This window comes from Macaca nemestrina, chromosome 10, assembly GCF_043159975.1.
Source record: "Macaca nemestrina isolate mMacNem1 chromosome 10, mMacNem.hap1, whole genome shotgun sequence".
Classification (NCBI taxonomy): domain Eukaryota; kingdom Metazoa; phylum Chordata; class Mammalia; order Primates; family Cercopithecidae; genus Macaca; species Macaca nemestrina.
Genome location: NC_092134.1, coordinates 140,408,948 through 140,422,468, shown reverse-complemented (window position 1 = coordinate 140,422,468; position 13,521 = coordinate 140,408,948). Strand labels below are relative to the sequence as shown.

The following is a 13,521-nucleotide window of genomic DNA, read 5'->3' as shown; positions in this document are numbered from 1 at the left end:
CATTCCCATTTCCTTTCTGTAAGGGACAGCGGGCAGAGTTATCATTCAGCTCTTGACAGGCAGGGAGGAAGACCAGAGAAGAACATTGACATAGAGAAACAAGAGTTTATTCCAATGGAGAAGCAGCTGAACCGAGGGCTTGCCACTGGGCCTGGGGTCTGCAGTTACAGAAGCAGCAGGAGGCAGACAAGGAAAGGCACAGCACAGGACCCAGGAAAGTGGACCTTGTGGAGCAAGGCAGTGAGGGAGAGGAAAGCTTTTAGGATTCTGAGACCAGGTACTATGGCACACGTGATAAGTGAGCCCCTCTCCTTTCCTTCTGAGGGCAGGGGAGGCAGCCGGGAAAGGTCAGGCCAGGTGTCACAAGCAGCTCCTCGCATCCCGGTTCTTCTCTCTCTTTTTTTTTTTTGAGACGGAGTCTCGCGCTGTTGCCCAGGCTGCGATCTCGGCTCACTGCAAGCTCCACCTCCCGGGTTCACGCCATTCTGCTGCCTCAGCCTCCTGAGTAGCTGGGATTACAGGGGCCCGCCACTGCGCCCGGCTAATTTTTTGTATTTTTAGTAGAGACGGGGTTTCACTGTGGTCTCGACCTCCTGACCTTGTGATTCGCCCGCCTCGGCCTCCCAAAGTGCTGGGATTACAGGGCGTGAGCCACGGCGCCCGGCCCCGGTTCTTCTCTAACCCAGTCTACCCCAGGCTCAGGACTCTGTCTCAGCCCAAGGGTCCCACCCAGTTCAGGTTAGCTCTACCACTGTCCTCCTCTCCCCCTGTTTGTTTGTTTATTTTTGGAGACTCCTTGGGTCTCACTCCTTCGCCCAAGCTGGAGTCCAATGGCACAAACTTGGCTCACAACAATCTTGTGCCTCAGCCTTCCAAGTAGCTGGGATTACAGGTGAGCACCACCATACCTGGCTAATTTTTGTATTTTTTAGTAGAGATGGGGTTCTGCCATCTGGTCTCAAACTCCTGACATTAAGTCATCCACCCGCCTCAGCCTCCCAAAGCGCTGGGATTACAGGCGTGAGTCATTGCGCCCGGCCTCTTTCTTTACTCCTAATCCATGATTTGAGAGACTCACACCAGCCAGAAAGACTCTCAGGGGTCTGGCGTCTGAAGCTTCGGGTTCTTCTCTTCACAGTGAATTCAGAAAAGCCTCTCTCTCCTGACAGACCCCAAACTTCAAAAAAAAAGAAAAACCCTCTGTCTTTTTGCTTTGGCAAAGCCTGGCGGGGGGTAGAAAGCCACTGATTCCAGGACAAGGCGAGCTGAAGCTCAAGAGACCAGAGACGGGGATGGGAAGAAGGCCTAACGAGGTGGGTAGTTCCAGAAATCAGAAAGAATAGTAAATAGGTTCAGTCTGAGTGGTGACAGCCTCACTGTCCTGTCTGCCTCGTAGGAGCAGTTCTCTACAAGGCTCTGCCACACACACACCCAAAGTTCAGGGGCTCGGTGGGTACAAAAAGCAAGTGGAGAAGGATAAATACCTAGTGTTAATAGCAGAAGTATGTCCAAGGTTTTGCACAGGGTAATCAAACAATAACTGGCTTCAGACATTTGCAGCCCCAGAAAAATAACTAATGAAAGCTCTCAGCCTTATGAGATGGACATTCCTATACTAACTCCATCTCTTTGTTGTATTGAATTCTGTCTCATGTTTCTTCCCCCACATCTGTGCAGATGTGCACAGAATCCAAGAGACAGACACCAGGAGGTCCAGGGACCCAGGCTGGTGAGGCGTGGCAGTGTAATTGGGGGAGATACTGAGCCCCAGAGGTGTGGTGAGAGACATGGTGGTGTGGGAAGTGGAGTTGCGTTTGGGGTGGAATTGGGTGCTGGGCAAGGACAGCAGTCAGCAGAGCCTTCGACCCAGCCCAGGCAGGCACCCCATTTTGCTTAGCCTCCCATCTGTGGTCCTGGTTTGGCTTTGCTCTTCTTGGAGGGAAATGAATGAGAAACCTGGCGTCGTGGGCGCTCTAGTGAAAACTCCCCCTGGGGAGTAGGACAGCTGCTGAGAAGCAGAGAGGAATGTGGCCGGCTGGGGGAAATGGGACAGCAGGGCTCAGGGTGGTGATTGAAAGGGCAGACACCGGAGTCCCCAGCTACCTGGCTTCAAGAGCACCCGTTCCCCACACGCCTCTTCTGCTAAGGCAAGGTCTTTCCCTCTGGGGACTGACTGAGACAGCAGTCACTGGCCAGGTTCTTGGTACAGAGGCAGGAAGGGCAGCTCTGAGAACGGGGCTTTCAGCCGCAGCACTCCGCGCTCCAGGTCGATGCAGCACTGTGGGGTGTACAGCAGTCATGCGGGCTCACCTCAGCCCGTCACTTGCCTCCCACTTCCCACAGCTTCCACCTGCCTTTTGCTCTCCCCCTTATCCCCATTTCCCTTGACTCCTGTTGGAGGGGGTGACCCAGTTCTCTTGACTTTTCACTGGGTGGTGAGTAAGGAACCTCTAAGGAAGCAAAGGGACAATTGCCAATCTCTAAGTCACTCTCATCAGAACCTGGTCCAGGCTTCCACACCTCTGCCTTCTATTACTTTTTCCCGGTGCTTTGGATCAGGCCCTGAGTGTGGGTGCCTTACCTTGAGAGAAAGCAGAGTCTGCAGGCCCAGGCAGAATTCAGGACTCTCAACATCTGCAGGAACCATTTGAAAACAGAAGAGGCTGAGGGTTCCCAGCGGTCACTGCTGCCCTCCTCTCAGCCCTTGCTCCTTCTCTGCCCACCCCATCCCCAGATCTGGGGGCACTGGCACGGAGATGAGGGATGGTCAGAACATCTCTGGGGACTCCTTGTGCTGCAGGGACTGAAAGTCTCTGCCTTTGCCCCACCCTGAAGAGAAAGGTGAGAGGTGAGCACCAGGGCTGTTGCAGAAGGGGGGACTTACCCACCACCTGTGCCGAGCACACCACGGTCTCCTGCCCCAGCTGTAGCTCCAACTGCTCCACCTGGGTTGGGGGCCCAGGGGCCAGGTCCCCAGCTGAGGCTTTTAGGACCTTCTTCTCTAACCTGTGGTTGGGAAGCAAAGGTTATAGCTACCACAGCCCCCAGTGGGCTTCACCCCATTAATCAGCAGATGTCCCGCTCTACTATGGGTTCACCTCCAACCCCTGACCTCACGTGGGGTCTAAATCCTTGCCTTCTCTGCCAGAGTCTTCTAGCCACTCCTTTGTTAAATAACAGCTTTATTGAGATAAAATATGCAACTGTCGTCACTATCTAATCTGAGAATATTTTCATCAGCCCAAAAAGAAACCCTGTCCCCCATTTGCTTTTTTGGGCCACTCTTACCCCAGGCGGCTGAGACATCCAGCAGAGATCCGATTGTATTGGGTGCCTGTGTCCACGGCCACTCTAAGCAGCAGGTCCTGGCACTGAGAAAGAGGGATTGTGCCGAATCAGTGAGTCCCTAGGAGAATGGGTTGGGATTGGGTCCTTCAGTTTCCCAGCCCACTGATGACTCCCTTTTAGAAATGAGTGGAGAAAACAAACTGTCTTTGAAACAGGCTTTTATCGGGGCCAGGTGCAGTGGCTCACGCCTGTAATGCCAGCACTTCGGAAGGGTGAGGTGGGTGGATCACCTGAGGTTGGGAGTTCAAGACCAGCCTGACCAACATGGTGAAACCCTGTCTCTACTAAAAATACAAAATTAGCTGGGCGTGGTAGCATAGGCCTGTAATCCCAGCTACTTGGGAGGCTGAGGCAGGAGAATCGCTTGAACCCAGGAGACAGAGGTTGTGGTGAGTCAAGATCGCACCATTACACGCCAGCCTAGGCAACAAGAGCAAAACTCCATCTCAAACCCAAAAAAACAAAAACTGGTTTTTATGAGACTCACACAATAGGGGCAGAACTCCCGGATAAATCAAAAAAGGAAGTGGGCTAGGTGAGGTGGCTCATGCCTGTAGTTCTAGCACTTTGGAGGCAAGAGGATCACTTGAAGCCAGGAGTCCAAGACCAGCCTGGGCAACACAGCAAGACCCTGTCTCTACAAAAAATAAAACGGGGGGAAAAAAAAGTGGTTATATGTGATATGTTCATAAGTTTGGGTAAGATCTGCCAGAAATGGAGAAATGGTGATCTATCTAGAGGAATCCTTGGGAGTTTGATGGCCTCCTGGTTCGAAAACTCCAGGTTAGGAATAGAGGAAGGATGAGAAGACTGGAATCCCCTGTTAGGAAACTCAGCTATGGGTAACCAAGAAGTTTGCCATTGGAAACAAAGGAGGACAAGTTCACCTACTTTGGGACATAGACAGACATTTTGATATACACTTGGATATACACACAGGTCATTTTCTCATTTCAAACATTCGTTGAGTATCTGCTATAAGATATGTTACTGGAAGGTACATCAGTGAGTGCTATTCTTTAGGAGTCTAAAGGAAGTAAAATCTAACTCTACTATATGGCAGAAAGTTTTGTTTTTTTTTTTTTTTGAGACGGAGTCTCGCTGTGTCACCCAGGCTGGAGTGCAGTGGCGCGATCTCGGCTCACTGCAAGCTCCGCCTCCCGGGTTCATGCCATTCTCCTGCCTCAGCCTCCCGAGAAGCTGGGACTACAGGCACCCGCCACCACGCCCGGCTAATTTTTTTTGTATTTTTAGTAGAGACGGGGTTTCACTGGGTTAGCCAGGATGGTCTCCATCTCCTCACCTCGTGATCCGCCCACCTCGGCCTCCCACAGTGCCGGGATTACAGGCGTGAGCCACCGCCTGTAGAAAGCTTTAAGGACTATTAAGGACTATAAAAGGATGTGAATGTCCCGGCCCCATGGCCCACACCTATGTATAATCCAAGTACTTTGGGAGGCCAGGGTGGAAGGATCGCTTGAGGCCAGGAGTTCAAGACCAGCCTGACCAATGTGGTGAAACCCCCATCTCTACTAAAAATACAAAAAAAAAAAAAATAGCCGGGTGTGGTGGCACACACCTGTGATTTCAGCTACTCAGAAGACTGAGGTGGGAGGATCGCTTGAGTCCAGGAGGTTGAGGCTGCAGTGAGCTCTGATCATGCCACTGCACTCCGGCCTGGGTGACAGAGTAAGACCCTGTATCTTTTTTTTTTTTTTTTTTTTTGAGGCGGAGTCTCGCTCTGTCACCCAGGCTGGAGTGCAGTGGCGCGATCTCGGCTCACTGTAAGCTCCGCCTCCCGGGTTCCCGCCATTCTCCTGCCTCAGCCTCCCGAGTAGCTGGGACTACAGGCGCCGCCACCACGCCCGGCTAATTTTTTTGTATTTTTAGTGGAGACGGGGTTTCATTGTGTTAGCCAGGATGGTCTCGATCTCCTGACCTCGTGATCCGCCCGCCTCGGCCTCCCAAAGTGCTGGGATTACAGGCTTGAGCCACTGCGCCCGGCCAAGACCCTGTATCTTAAAAAAATAAATAAAAGGACTGGAAAAGTCAGGGAGCACAGTGGCTCACACCTGTAATCCCAGCACTTTGGGAGGCCAAGGTGGATGGATCTCCTGAGGTCAGGAGTTCGAGACCAGCCTGACCAACCTGGAGAAACCCCATCTCTACTAAAAATGCAAAAGTAGCCAGGCACAGTGGCATTTGCCTGTAATCCCAGCTACTCAGGAGGCTGAGGCAGAAGAATTGCTTGAACCCGGGAGGTGGAGGTTGCGGTAAGCCGAGATCACACTATTGCAGTCCAGCCTGGGCAACAAGAGTGAAACTCTGTCTTCAAAAAAAAAAAAAGGGCCGGGCGCAGTGGCTCACACCTATAATCCCAGCACCAGGAATTTGAGACCAGCCTGACCAACATGGTGAAACCCCGTCTCTACTAAAAATACAAAAATTAGCCGAGTGTGGCAGTGCGGGCCTATAATCCCAGCTACTTGGGAGGCTGGGGCAGGAGAATCGCTTGAACCTAGGAGGCAGAGGCTGCAGTGACCCGAGATCGCGCCACTGCACTCCAGCCTGGGTGACAGAGCGAGACTCCGTCTCAAAAAAAGAAAAAAATATTTAAAAAAAGGATGTGAGTAACATGCCTTAGAGGTTGGGAGGCAGGAAAGGCTGTTTCCTACTGGGGAAATCAGAAAAGGTTTCAAGGAGGAGGTAACACCTGATCTGGGCTTTAAGCTTGCAGAATGCGGACCCAGAATGATTGGAGAGCAAGAAGAGAGCAATCCAGGTAGAAGCAGCACAGAGCAAAGACGGTGGCTGAGGACCACTGGGAATTTATTGGGAACGTTCAGTAGTGACTGAGTGGTTAAATGGTTCCAGAGATTACAGGGCCAATGCCTTGGAACACATGAGTTTTTTCCAGAATTACGTTATCCATGCACGCACACCATTCGTCTGTGTAGGGCACACTGAGGAGTACTTACTTAATTTAAGTACTGTATTTTGACCAAGGAAAGGGGGCCGAGTAATGGTGGTGACAGACGGAGTTGCACCAAGGAAAGATGGGTTGGGGCAGGGAGGAAGGAGGTAGAGGATCCTGGTTAGGTCCAAGCTAGGGAGACAGATGTCCTTTCTCCCTCCTCCCTCTGCCATCAGGGCAGAAAGGAGAGCAGGTGAAGTGAGCGCAGGCAGGGTTGTTAATGAAAGTGTGTCCCTGGGAGGCCTCTCACCTTGCAGTTGACCAGAAGAGCTGGAATCTCTGTCCTGCTGGTCCTCCTCCTGCTCTCCTGGCCATGAATCAGGGCCTGCACCCGGGGAGACTCCCCCTGAAGCCAATTCGGGTTTCCCTCTACCAGGCGTCTTTGGATCACACTGTGCGGCTGCTGGCTCCATCACGAAACAATGAAGGTAGGCAGTTCTAAACCCAGGTATCCAGGCTGCTCAGTTACCCCACTTAGATATCCCAGGATGCTCCCCCAAACCCCCCACCCCAGACCTGAGCCTTATCCTAGGAGCTGACCCTAGGGTCCCAGCAGTCAGGTAATGAGAGCAGAGTAAGCCCCAGTATCAAATCATGCCATTTTCCTTGGACACTCATAGATTGCTCAGCAGTGAGGAAATGGGAAGAGGAGAATGGTCCGTTCTTGGTTAAACTGACTTAGTAGCTAAAGGGACATTTCAGGAATTAGTATGCTTGGGGGAAATTTTGTCTCAAACTTATATTTTTTTTTAACTAGGAGGTTTGTTTTTTTACTTCCCCTCTGACCTCATCCTTCAGTGGGCTTCAAATCCCAGGGTTGGTGGTATGATGAAAAACAGTAAGAAGCTCTTAAGAACTAGGCCAGGCGTGGTGGCTTACACCTGTAATCCCAGCGCTTTGGGAGGCCAAGGTGGGTGGATCACTTGACATCAGGAGTTCGAGACCAGCCTGGCAACATGGTGAAATCCTATTTCTACTAAAATTACAGCTGGGTGCGGTGGCTCCCGCCTGTAATCCCAGCACTTTGGGAGACCTAGACGGGCGGATCACGAGGTCAGGAGCTCGAGACCACCCTGGCTAACACGGTGAAACCTCGTCTCTACTAAAAATACAAAAAAACTAGCCGGGCATAGTGGCGGGCGCCTGTAGTCCTAGCTACTTGGGAGGCTGAGGCAGGAGAATGGCGGGAACCCGGGGGGGCGGAGCTTGCAGTGAACTGAGATCGCGCCACCACGCTCCAGCCTGGGTGACTGAGCAAGACTCCATCTCAAAAAATATATATATACAAAAATTAGCTGGGTGTGGTGGCGCGTGCCTGTAGTCCCAGCTACTTGGGAGGCTGAAGTGTGATGATCACTTAAACCCGGAAGGCAGAGGTTGCAGTGAGCCAAGATCACACCACTGCACTCCTGTCTGGTTGACAGAGCAAGTCTCTATCTCAAAAAAACAAAACAAAACAAACAAACAGAAAACTCTTAAGAACTAGGATGCTGGGAATCATCTTTGACCCGTCCCTCATCTACAACCACTCCCATTCCATCCAGTCACTTCCCAGATTCTGCCGGTTTTGCCTCCTGTGTGGAATCAATCTGTCCCTCCTTTCCTTCTCTCTCGTCTTTCTTTCTTTTTCTTTTCTTTTGCCTTCTGTTCTTTCAAGATGGGATCTTGCTAAGCTGCCCAGACTGGACTCTAATTCCTTGGCTCAAGGCATTTTCTAGCCTCAGACTCCCAAGCAGCCGGGACCAGAAGCGTACACCACAGCACCTGGCCTCCATCCTTCCTTTCTGTTACCGCATGTGTTCCACACTCCACGCAGCTCTCTTGGATCCCTCAAACACCTTCTTAAGTTCATAACCTGTCTCCAGACCTGTTACCTTTCAAATACATCTGCTTGGAGCTTCAGACTGGAAGCTAAAAACCTTGCTACTCCAAAACGTGGTCCTCAGATCAGCAACTTTAACATCATTTCGAAGCCTCTTAAAAATGCAGACTCTCATACCTACTGAATCAGATGTTTCATTGTGACAAGATCCCCAGGTGATTTGTGTGCAGGTTAAAGTTTGAGAAGCACCAAAGTAAAACATGAAACTAACCATGTACTCTCTTATTTAAAATGCATCAAAGACCCCCTACCCCACATTGCTTGCTGGAGCTCAAGCTTTTGAAGGTGATCCACAGCCCAGATGACGGGGCTGTGCCTCCTTCCCTGCCACTCTGTGGGCCCCAGAAGCACCACTCATACCAGGCTGCTTTTTGCCTCCATGCCTTCACTCCTCTCTCCTCTCTCCTCTCTTCCTGAAACTCCTCTTCCCCACTCTTCTCGAGGCTAGACTGAAGAACTGACTTAACACACTTTATTTGAGAGAGAGGTTGCATCTTAAGTTTGGGATTCTGTGTACATCTTACCATGCAGGATGTGCCTTCTCCAGGATACCCTCTCCGAGCTCTTCATGCTTCTCTCTCCATACACCCCAAGCTGGGGTCCCTTGTCTTAGCTCCCTTTGCCATGCTGCTCACAAATGTTATGTGTGGATTTTACTCTCCCATTAGCCTGGAAAGCCCCTGAGTCTACCTCGCTCATTTTTATATCCCAGGGCATGGCTCAGCATCTAGTAGGCACTCAATAAATGCTTGCTGCAGACTGACTCTCTCCCAGGCTCTACGCACCTCTCCACCTGCCCTCTCTCCTTGGGAGCCTGGGATTGTTTTTCTGCCCTTAGATTAATGAGGCCCTTGGGGTTGCTCCTGGCAGCGAAACTGCCAGCAGGAGACCCAGTGCTGGGGAAAGTTCAGCGAGCTCTGGGACTGGCTGGAGAGACTGGCTCTGCACTTCCCACGATGGACGCACGCTTCAGGCCCCTCCCACTGTTGTGCAGTTTGCTCCACAGCCATCCCAAGGAGGGAGACAATGGAGTCTCCCCTACCTGTCGTGCCTTTGCTCCCAAAGCCACAGGAGGTAACTGCTAGAGATCAACTGGGGACATCCTGGGCAGAGGGGAGAGGTGAAAAGCTCAGGACTTTCTCGTCAGAAGGCGGGACCTGCCACTCTGGGATGGCAATGTCAGTAGAGCACCTTCTCCTGGGGCCAAACAGATGTAGGATGGTCCCCAGTAGGTTCTAGCCATTGAGAACCAGAGAACCCACTTCCCTGCTCCATTCCTGTTTTTCAGCTATGCTTGCTGCCACTGCAAGGAGGAATAAGCCCCTGGCAGTTCCTTGAATTGAAGTCTCAGTGCAATCCCTTTTCCTTGTTGGGAGCTAGGGAATTGCCAGGCCTCTGGGCCGTGGTCCTGGTGTGGGCACCCAGGCTGAGAGGAGTCTGGAAAGGTAGAGCTAAGTAGAGAAAGGTAGCAAGGCGCTGCACTGGCCTTCAGCTTCCCTGGGAGAAGCAGTTGGTGGAGCGCAGGCCGGCAGATACGCTTTCAACCTCTCAGTACGGGCCTGGTTGAGTACCTGTTCTCAGACTAGGAGAGGGGCTGGGAATCGAGTGCTCCCAAGCCTTTCCACAAAGGATTCTCTCTCTCCCATGGGTCAGAGGCCAGGAATATTTCTCAGACTAAATGGAATAGTAGCTGGGGGAATAATCATGGCATTTAGATAGCGCCTGCTACTACACACTGTTCTAAGTGCTTTAAATATATCAGCTCTAACAACTCTCCCAACAAACCTGTGATTGCTTTTATTCTCATTTAACAGATGAAGAAACTGAGGCACAGAGACGTAAAGTCAATTGCCCAAGTTAGTAAGTGGCAGAGCCAGGATCTGATCCCAAGCAAAGTGGCTCCATGGCCCCGCTTGTCAGCACTGCCTCAGAGAGGAATGCCTGAATCTGCAATTGTCCCCCGCCCACTCACATCCTTACTGTTACTCCCCTGCCCCATTCCTCTGAGGCCAAAGCTGCTGCAGACGGATGGGAGGAGAGGAGCCTGGAAGGTCTATTCCACTTACGAGTGGGGGGAGCAGCATTCAAGGCGGCCAGGGGCCCCTGGCAAGAGCCGCACAAAACCCTGATGCCCTGGAAAGGATGGAGACCCCCGATGCTTTGATTCTGAGGAGAAAGGACAAATGGATAGACAGACCTGGTGGAGGGAACCTGTGGTTCAGGGGGAGCAGGAAGTCACAACCCTAAACTGGCCAGTCCTCCAGGCCCTCCCAGTTTTAAGTGACCACTCTAGAAGGTTCCTGTGTTCCTGTAAGCCCCCACTCCTAAACAGCCTAGCTCCTCACCACCCTCAAGTTTTGGGCCATTAGAGGGAAAAGGCAGGGAAGCTAAGCAGTGAGAATAGGACCCCTCAGAGCCACCGAACCATGGTAACATCCCCAGTGAAGAGCCTCAAGTTGACATACGACCTCTCCCCGTCTCAGCAAGGGAGCGGGACCTGAAAGCTGAGGGTCTGCACGTTCTGGTCCTGCTCAGGATCTGAGAAGTGGAAGGAAAGGGCCAGAGGACGCGGGCGGGGGAGGGGGATGCCTCACCAAATCCTTGGAGGTGCCGAGCCTCTTGAAGCTGTCCAGCGGGAGCAGGTCGGCCGAGTCCTTGTGCAGGAACTGGGTGGCCTGTTTGAGCCGGCGCTGCTGGCTCAGGTGGGCTCGGTCTCGAAGCTGTGCCTCCTGCCCCCTCGTCCTGGCTTCTCCCTCATCTCTCCTGGCTTCCTGCTTGGTGCTCATGGCCCCTGCTGGAGGAGTGGGCCGGGGGCTGCTCAGGGGGGCGTCACCGAGTCCTCTCTGCTTCTTCCTGCCTGTCTCCGTCCTGTGCTGCAGCTCTCCTTCCAACAGGAGGGTCCCCGCGGGAGGGAAAGAGGAAAGAAATAACGTTCAGGAGCAGCCGCGTCGTCTCCAATTTCCCGAGATTGCTGTAGAGGGAGTGAGACTCCAGCTGGAAAAACCCAGTCCTAGAAGAGAGGGAGGGTTGGCAGGGCCCGCAGCTGGCTGACTTGGCCCCGTCCCCAACGCTGGGGTCCTGTTCAGAGCGGGCGGTGGATGGGGCGTGGGTGTGTGTGTGTGTGGGTGTGTGTGTGTGTGTGTGAGAGAGAGAGAGAAGGAGAGACAGACAGTACTGTAAACTGTCAGGGTGCCTGTGCCAGGTGGTTTGCAAGGAAGCGCCTGTCACTGTGTGGGGGCGGCAGCCCTAGTGCCCCTCCCAGCCTGTGTGGCCCCCCCTTCCTCTGCATCCCTCCCAGGCTTCCCAGGGCCGCCCAGCTGTTTTCTCCGCAGCCCAGGGCTGGCGTGCAGGCCAATAACTGGATTCAGATCAGAGAGGGGCAGCACGAGAGTGTCCTTCCCTCCTCCCATCCCCCTAGCTTTACCTCCTTAGGTCTCTTCCCTCGCGCCCAGCAGATGTCAGAGTCTTTAACTAATTGACTCTGGATTCTGGGTTCCAGGGAATGGCAGGAACACCTCTGAATCTTCCCCCGAGTAGAAATGGTCCCTGGCATCTCAGTCTCCTTTACATGACTCTCCTCAAGTCCTGGCTCTTTAAAAAATGTTACATTTCAAATATACAGAAGTTATAACGAGTAAGATAACCAGTACTCTTTACTGATCACCAGTTTAAAAAATAAGCTGTTGAAGCTCCCCGTGCACTTCCACTTCCGCCTGCTGAAATCGGTGTTTATCAAGCCCATACTTCTTTATATTCTTTATGCAAATACTTCCATATGCATTCTAAGCAATACATCATTGGTTTTGTCCTACTCACTGTATTTATTCTTCTGCAGTCTGCTCTTTTTTGCTCAATATTTGTTAGTGAGATTCATCCATATGATATGCCTAGCTCTAGTTAAGTGACTTCACCTGCTGTGTAACATAGTATTCCACTAGATGCATGCATGACATTGAGGAAATGGAGGTTATTTTTCATTTTTAGGTCTAACAAACAATGCTGCTGTGAATATTTTTGCACACATCTCCTGGGGCACCTGTGTCAGCATTTCTCTAGAGTATACACCTACACCTAGGAGTGGAATTGCTGGGACGTCCCATATACAGCTTTGCCTTTTTGGCATATTGCCAGAGTGTTTTTACCAGTGCACACTCAGACAGCTGCACACGGGGGCTCCTGAGGTTCCACATCCTCTCCAGCACTTGGTATCAGACTTTTTCTAGCCCTGGCGTATCAGTAGATTTTTCTCTCCAGCCTTTCCTCTTCACCATCAGAGAAATGCATTGGCCAAGCACCTGTTTACCTGTGTTGGACTCTCACAGGATGATTACCCCACCTGAGCCCTGCTCCCTAAGGGTGCAGTCCACCCCAGACAGCTCCAAGGCATGTGCACATTCAGGCAAACCAGATGTCTACTGAACTTCTAGGAACCAAGCCTCTTCGAGACACTTTCACAACCACTGCAATTATATGAAGAAAGATTGTATTCTAATCCCCATTTAGAGGGAAAGAAAGTGGTATGGTTGAATTGTTTCCTTCACCCCCCAAATGTACCCCTAACCCCTAGTACCTCAGAATGTGACCTCATTTGGAGATGGGACCTTTACAGACATGGTGAAGTTAAGATGAGGTCATTAGGATGAGCCTACTCCCATATGACTGCGCTCTTACTAGAAGGAGGAAATTGGACACAGAGAAATGCACACGGGGAGAACGCCATGTGAAGGCTGAGATCGGGATGATGCGTCTGCAATTCAGGGAGCACCCGAGATGATCAGCAAACCCCCAGAAGCCAGGGGAGAGGCGTGGAGTGGACCCTACCTTACAGCTGTCAGAAGGAACCCGCCCTGCAGCACCTTCCTGTTGGTTGTCGGGCCTTGCCCATGACACCTCAGTTTCCTCCCCTCATCATTTTTTTGACCTAACAGAGAATTAAAAAAAAAAAATTAGCTAGGCACAGTGGCTCATGCCTCTAATCCCAGCACTTTGGGAGGCTGAGGTAGGTGGATCACTTGAGGTCAGGAGTTCGAGACCAGCCTGGCCAATGTAGTGAAACGCTTTCTCTACTAAAAATACAAAACTTAGCCAGGCATAGTGTCGCATGCCTGTAATCCCAGCTGCTCAGGAGGCTGAAGTGGGGGAATCGCTTGAACCTGAAAGGCAGAGGTTACAGTTAGCCAAGATCACGCCACTGCACTCCGGCCTGAGTGACAGGGTGAAATTCCGGCTCAAAAAAAAAAAATTAATTAATCAACAAGGAATAACTCGCCGGGCGCGGTGGCTCAAGCCTGTAATCCCAGCACTTTGGGAGGCCGAG

The 13,521-nt window shown here is 51.8% G+C and overlaps 1 protein-coding gene across 1 annotated transcript; it reads right to left on the bottom strand.

Annotated features, from left to right (window-relative positions):
* Positions 1 to 91: 91 nt before the first annotated feature.
* Positions 92 to 11,495, bottom strand: LOC105484125 (nuclear receptor interacting protein 2). The gene is made up of 6 exons (XM_011745437.3): positions 10,799 to 11,495; positions 6,573 to 6,725; positions 3,289 to 3,371; positions 2,885 to 3,006; positions 2,582 to 2,634; positions 92 to 2,278 (listed from the first exon to the last, which is right to left on the bottom strand). The coding sequence occupies exons 1-6, from the start codon at positions 10,988 to 10,990 to the stop codon at positions 2,186 to 2,188; spliced, it is 696 nt and encodes a 231-aa protein (XP_011743739.1). The 5' UTR covers positions 10,991 to 11,495; the 3' UTR covers positions 92 to 2,185.
* Positions 11,496 to 13,521: the final 2,026 nt, after the last annotated feature.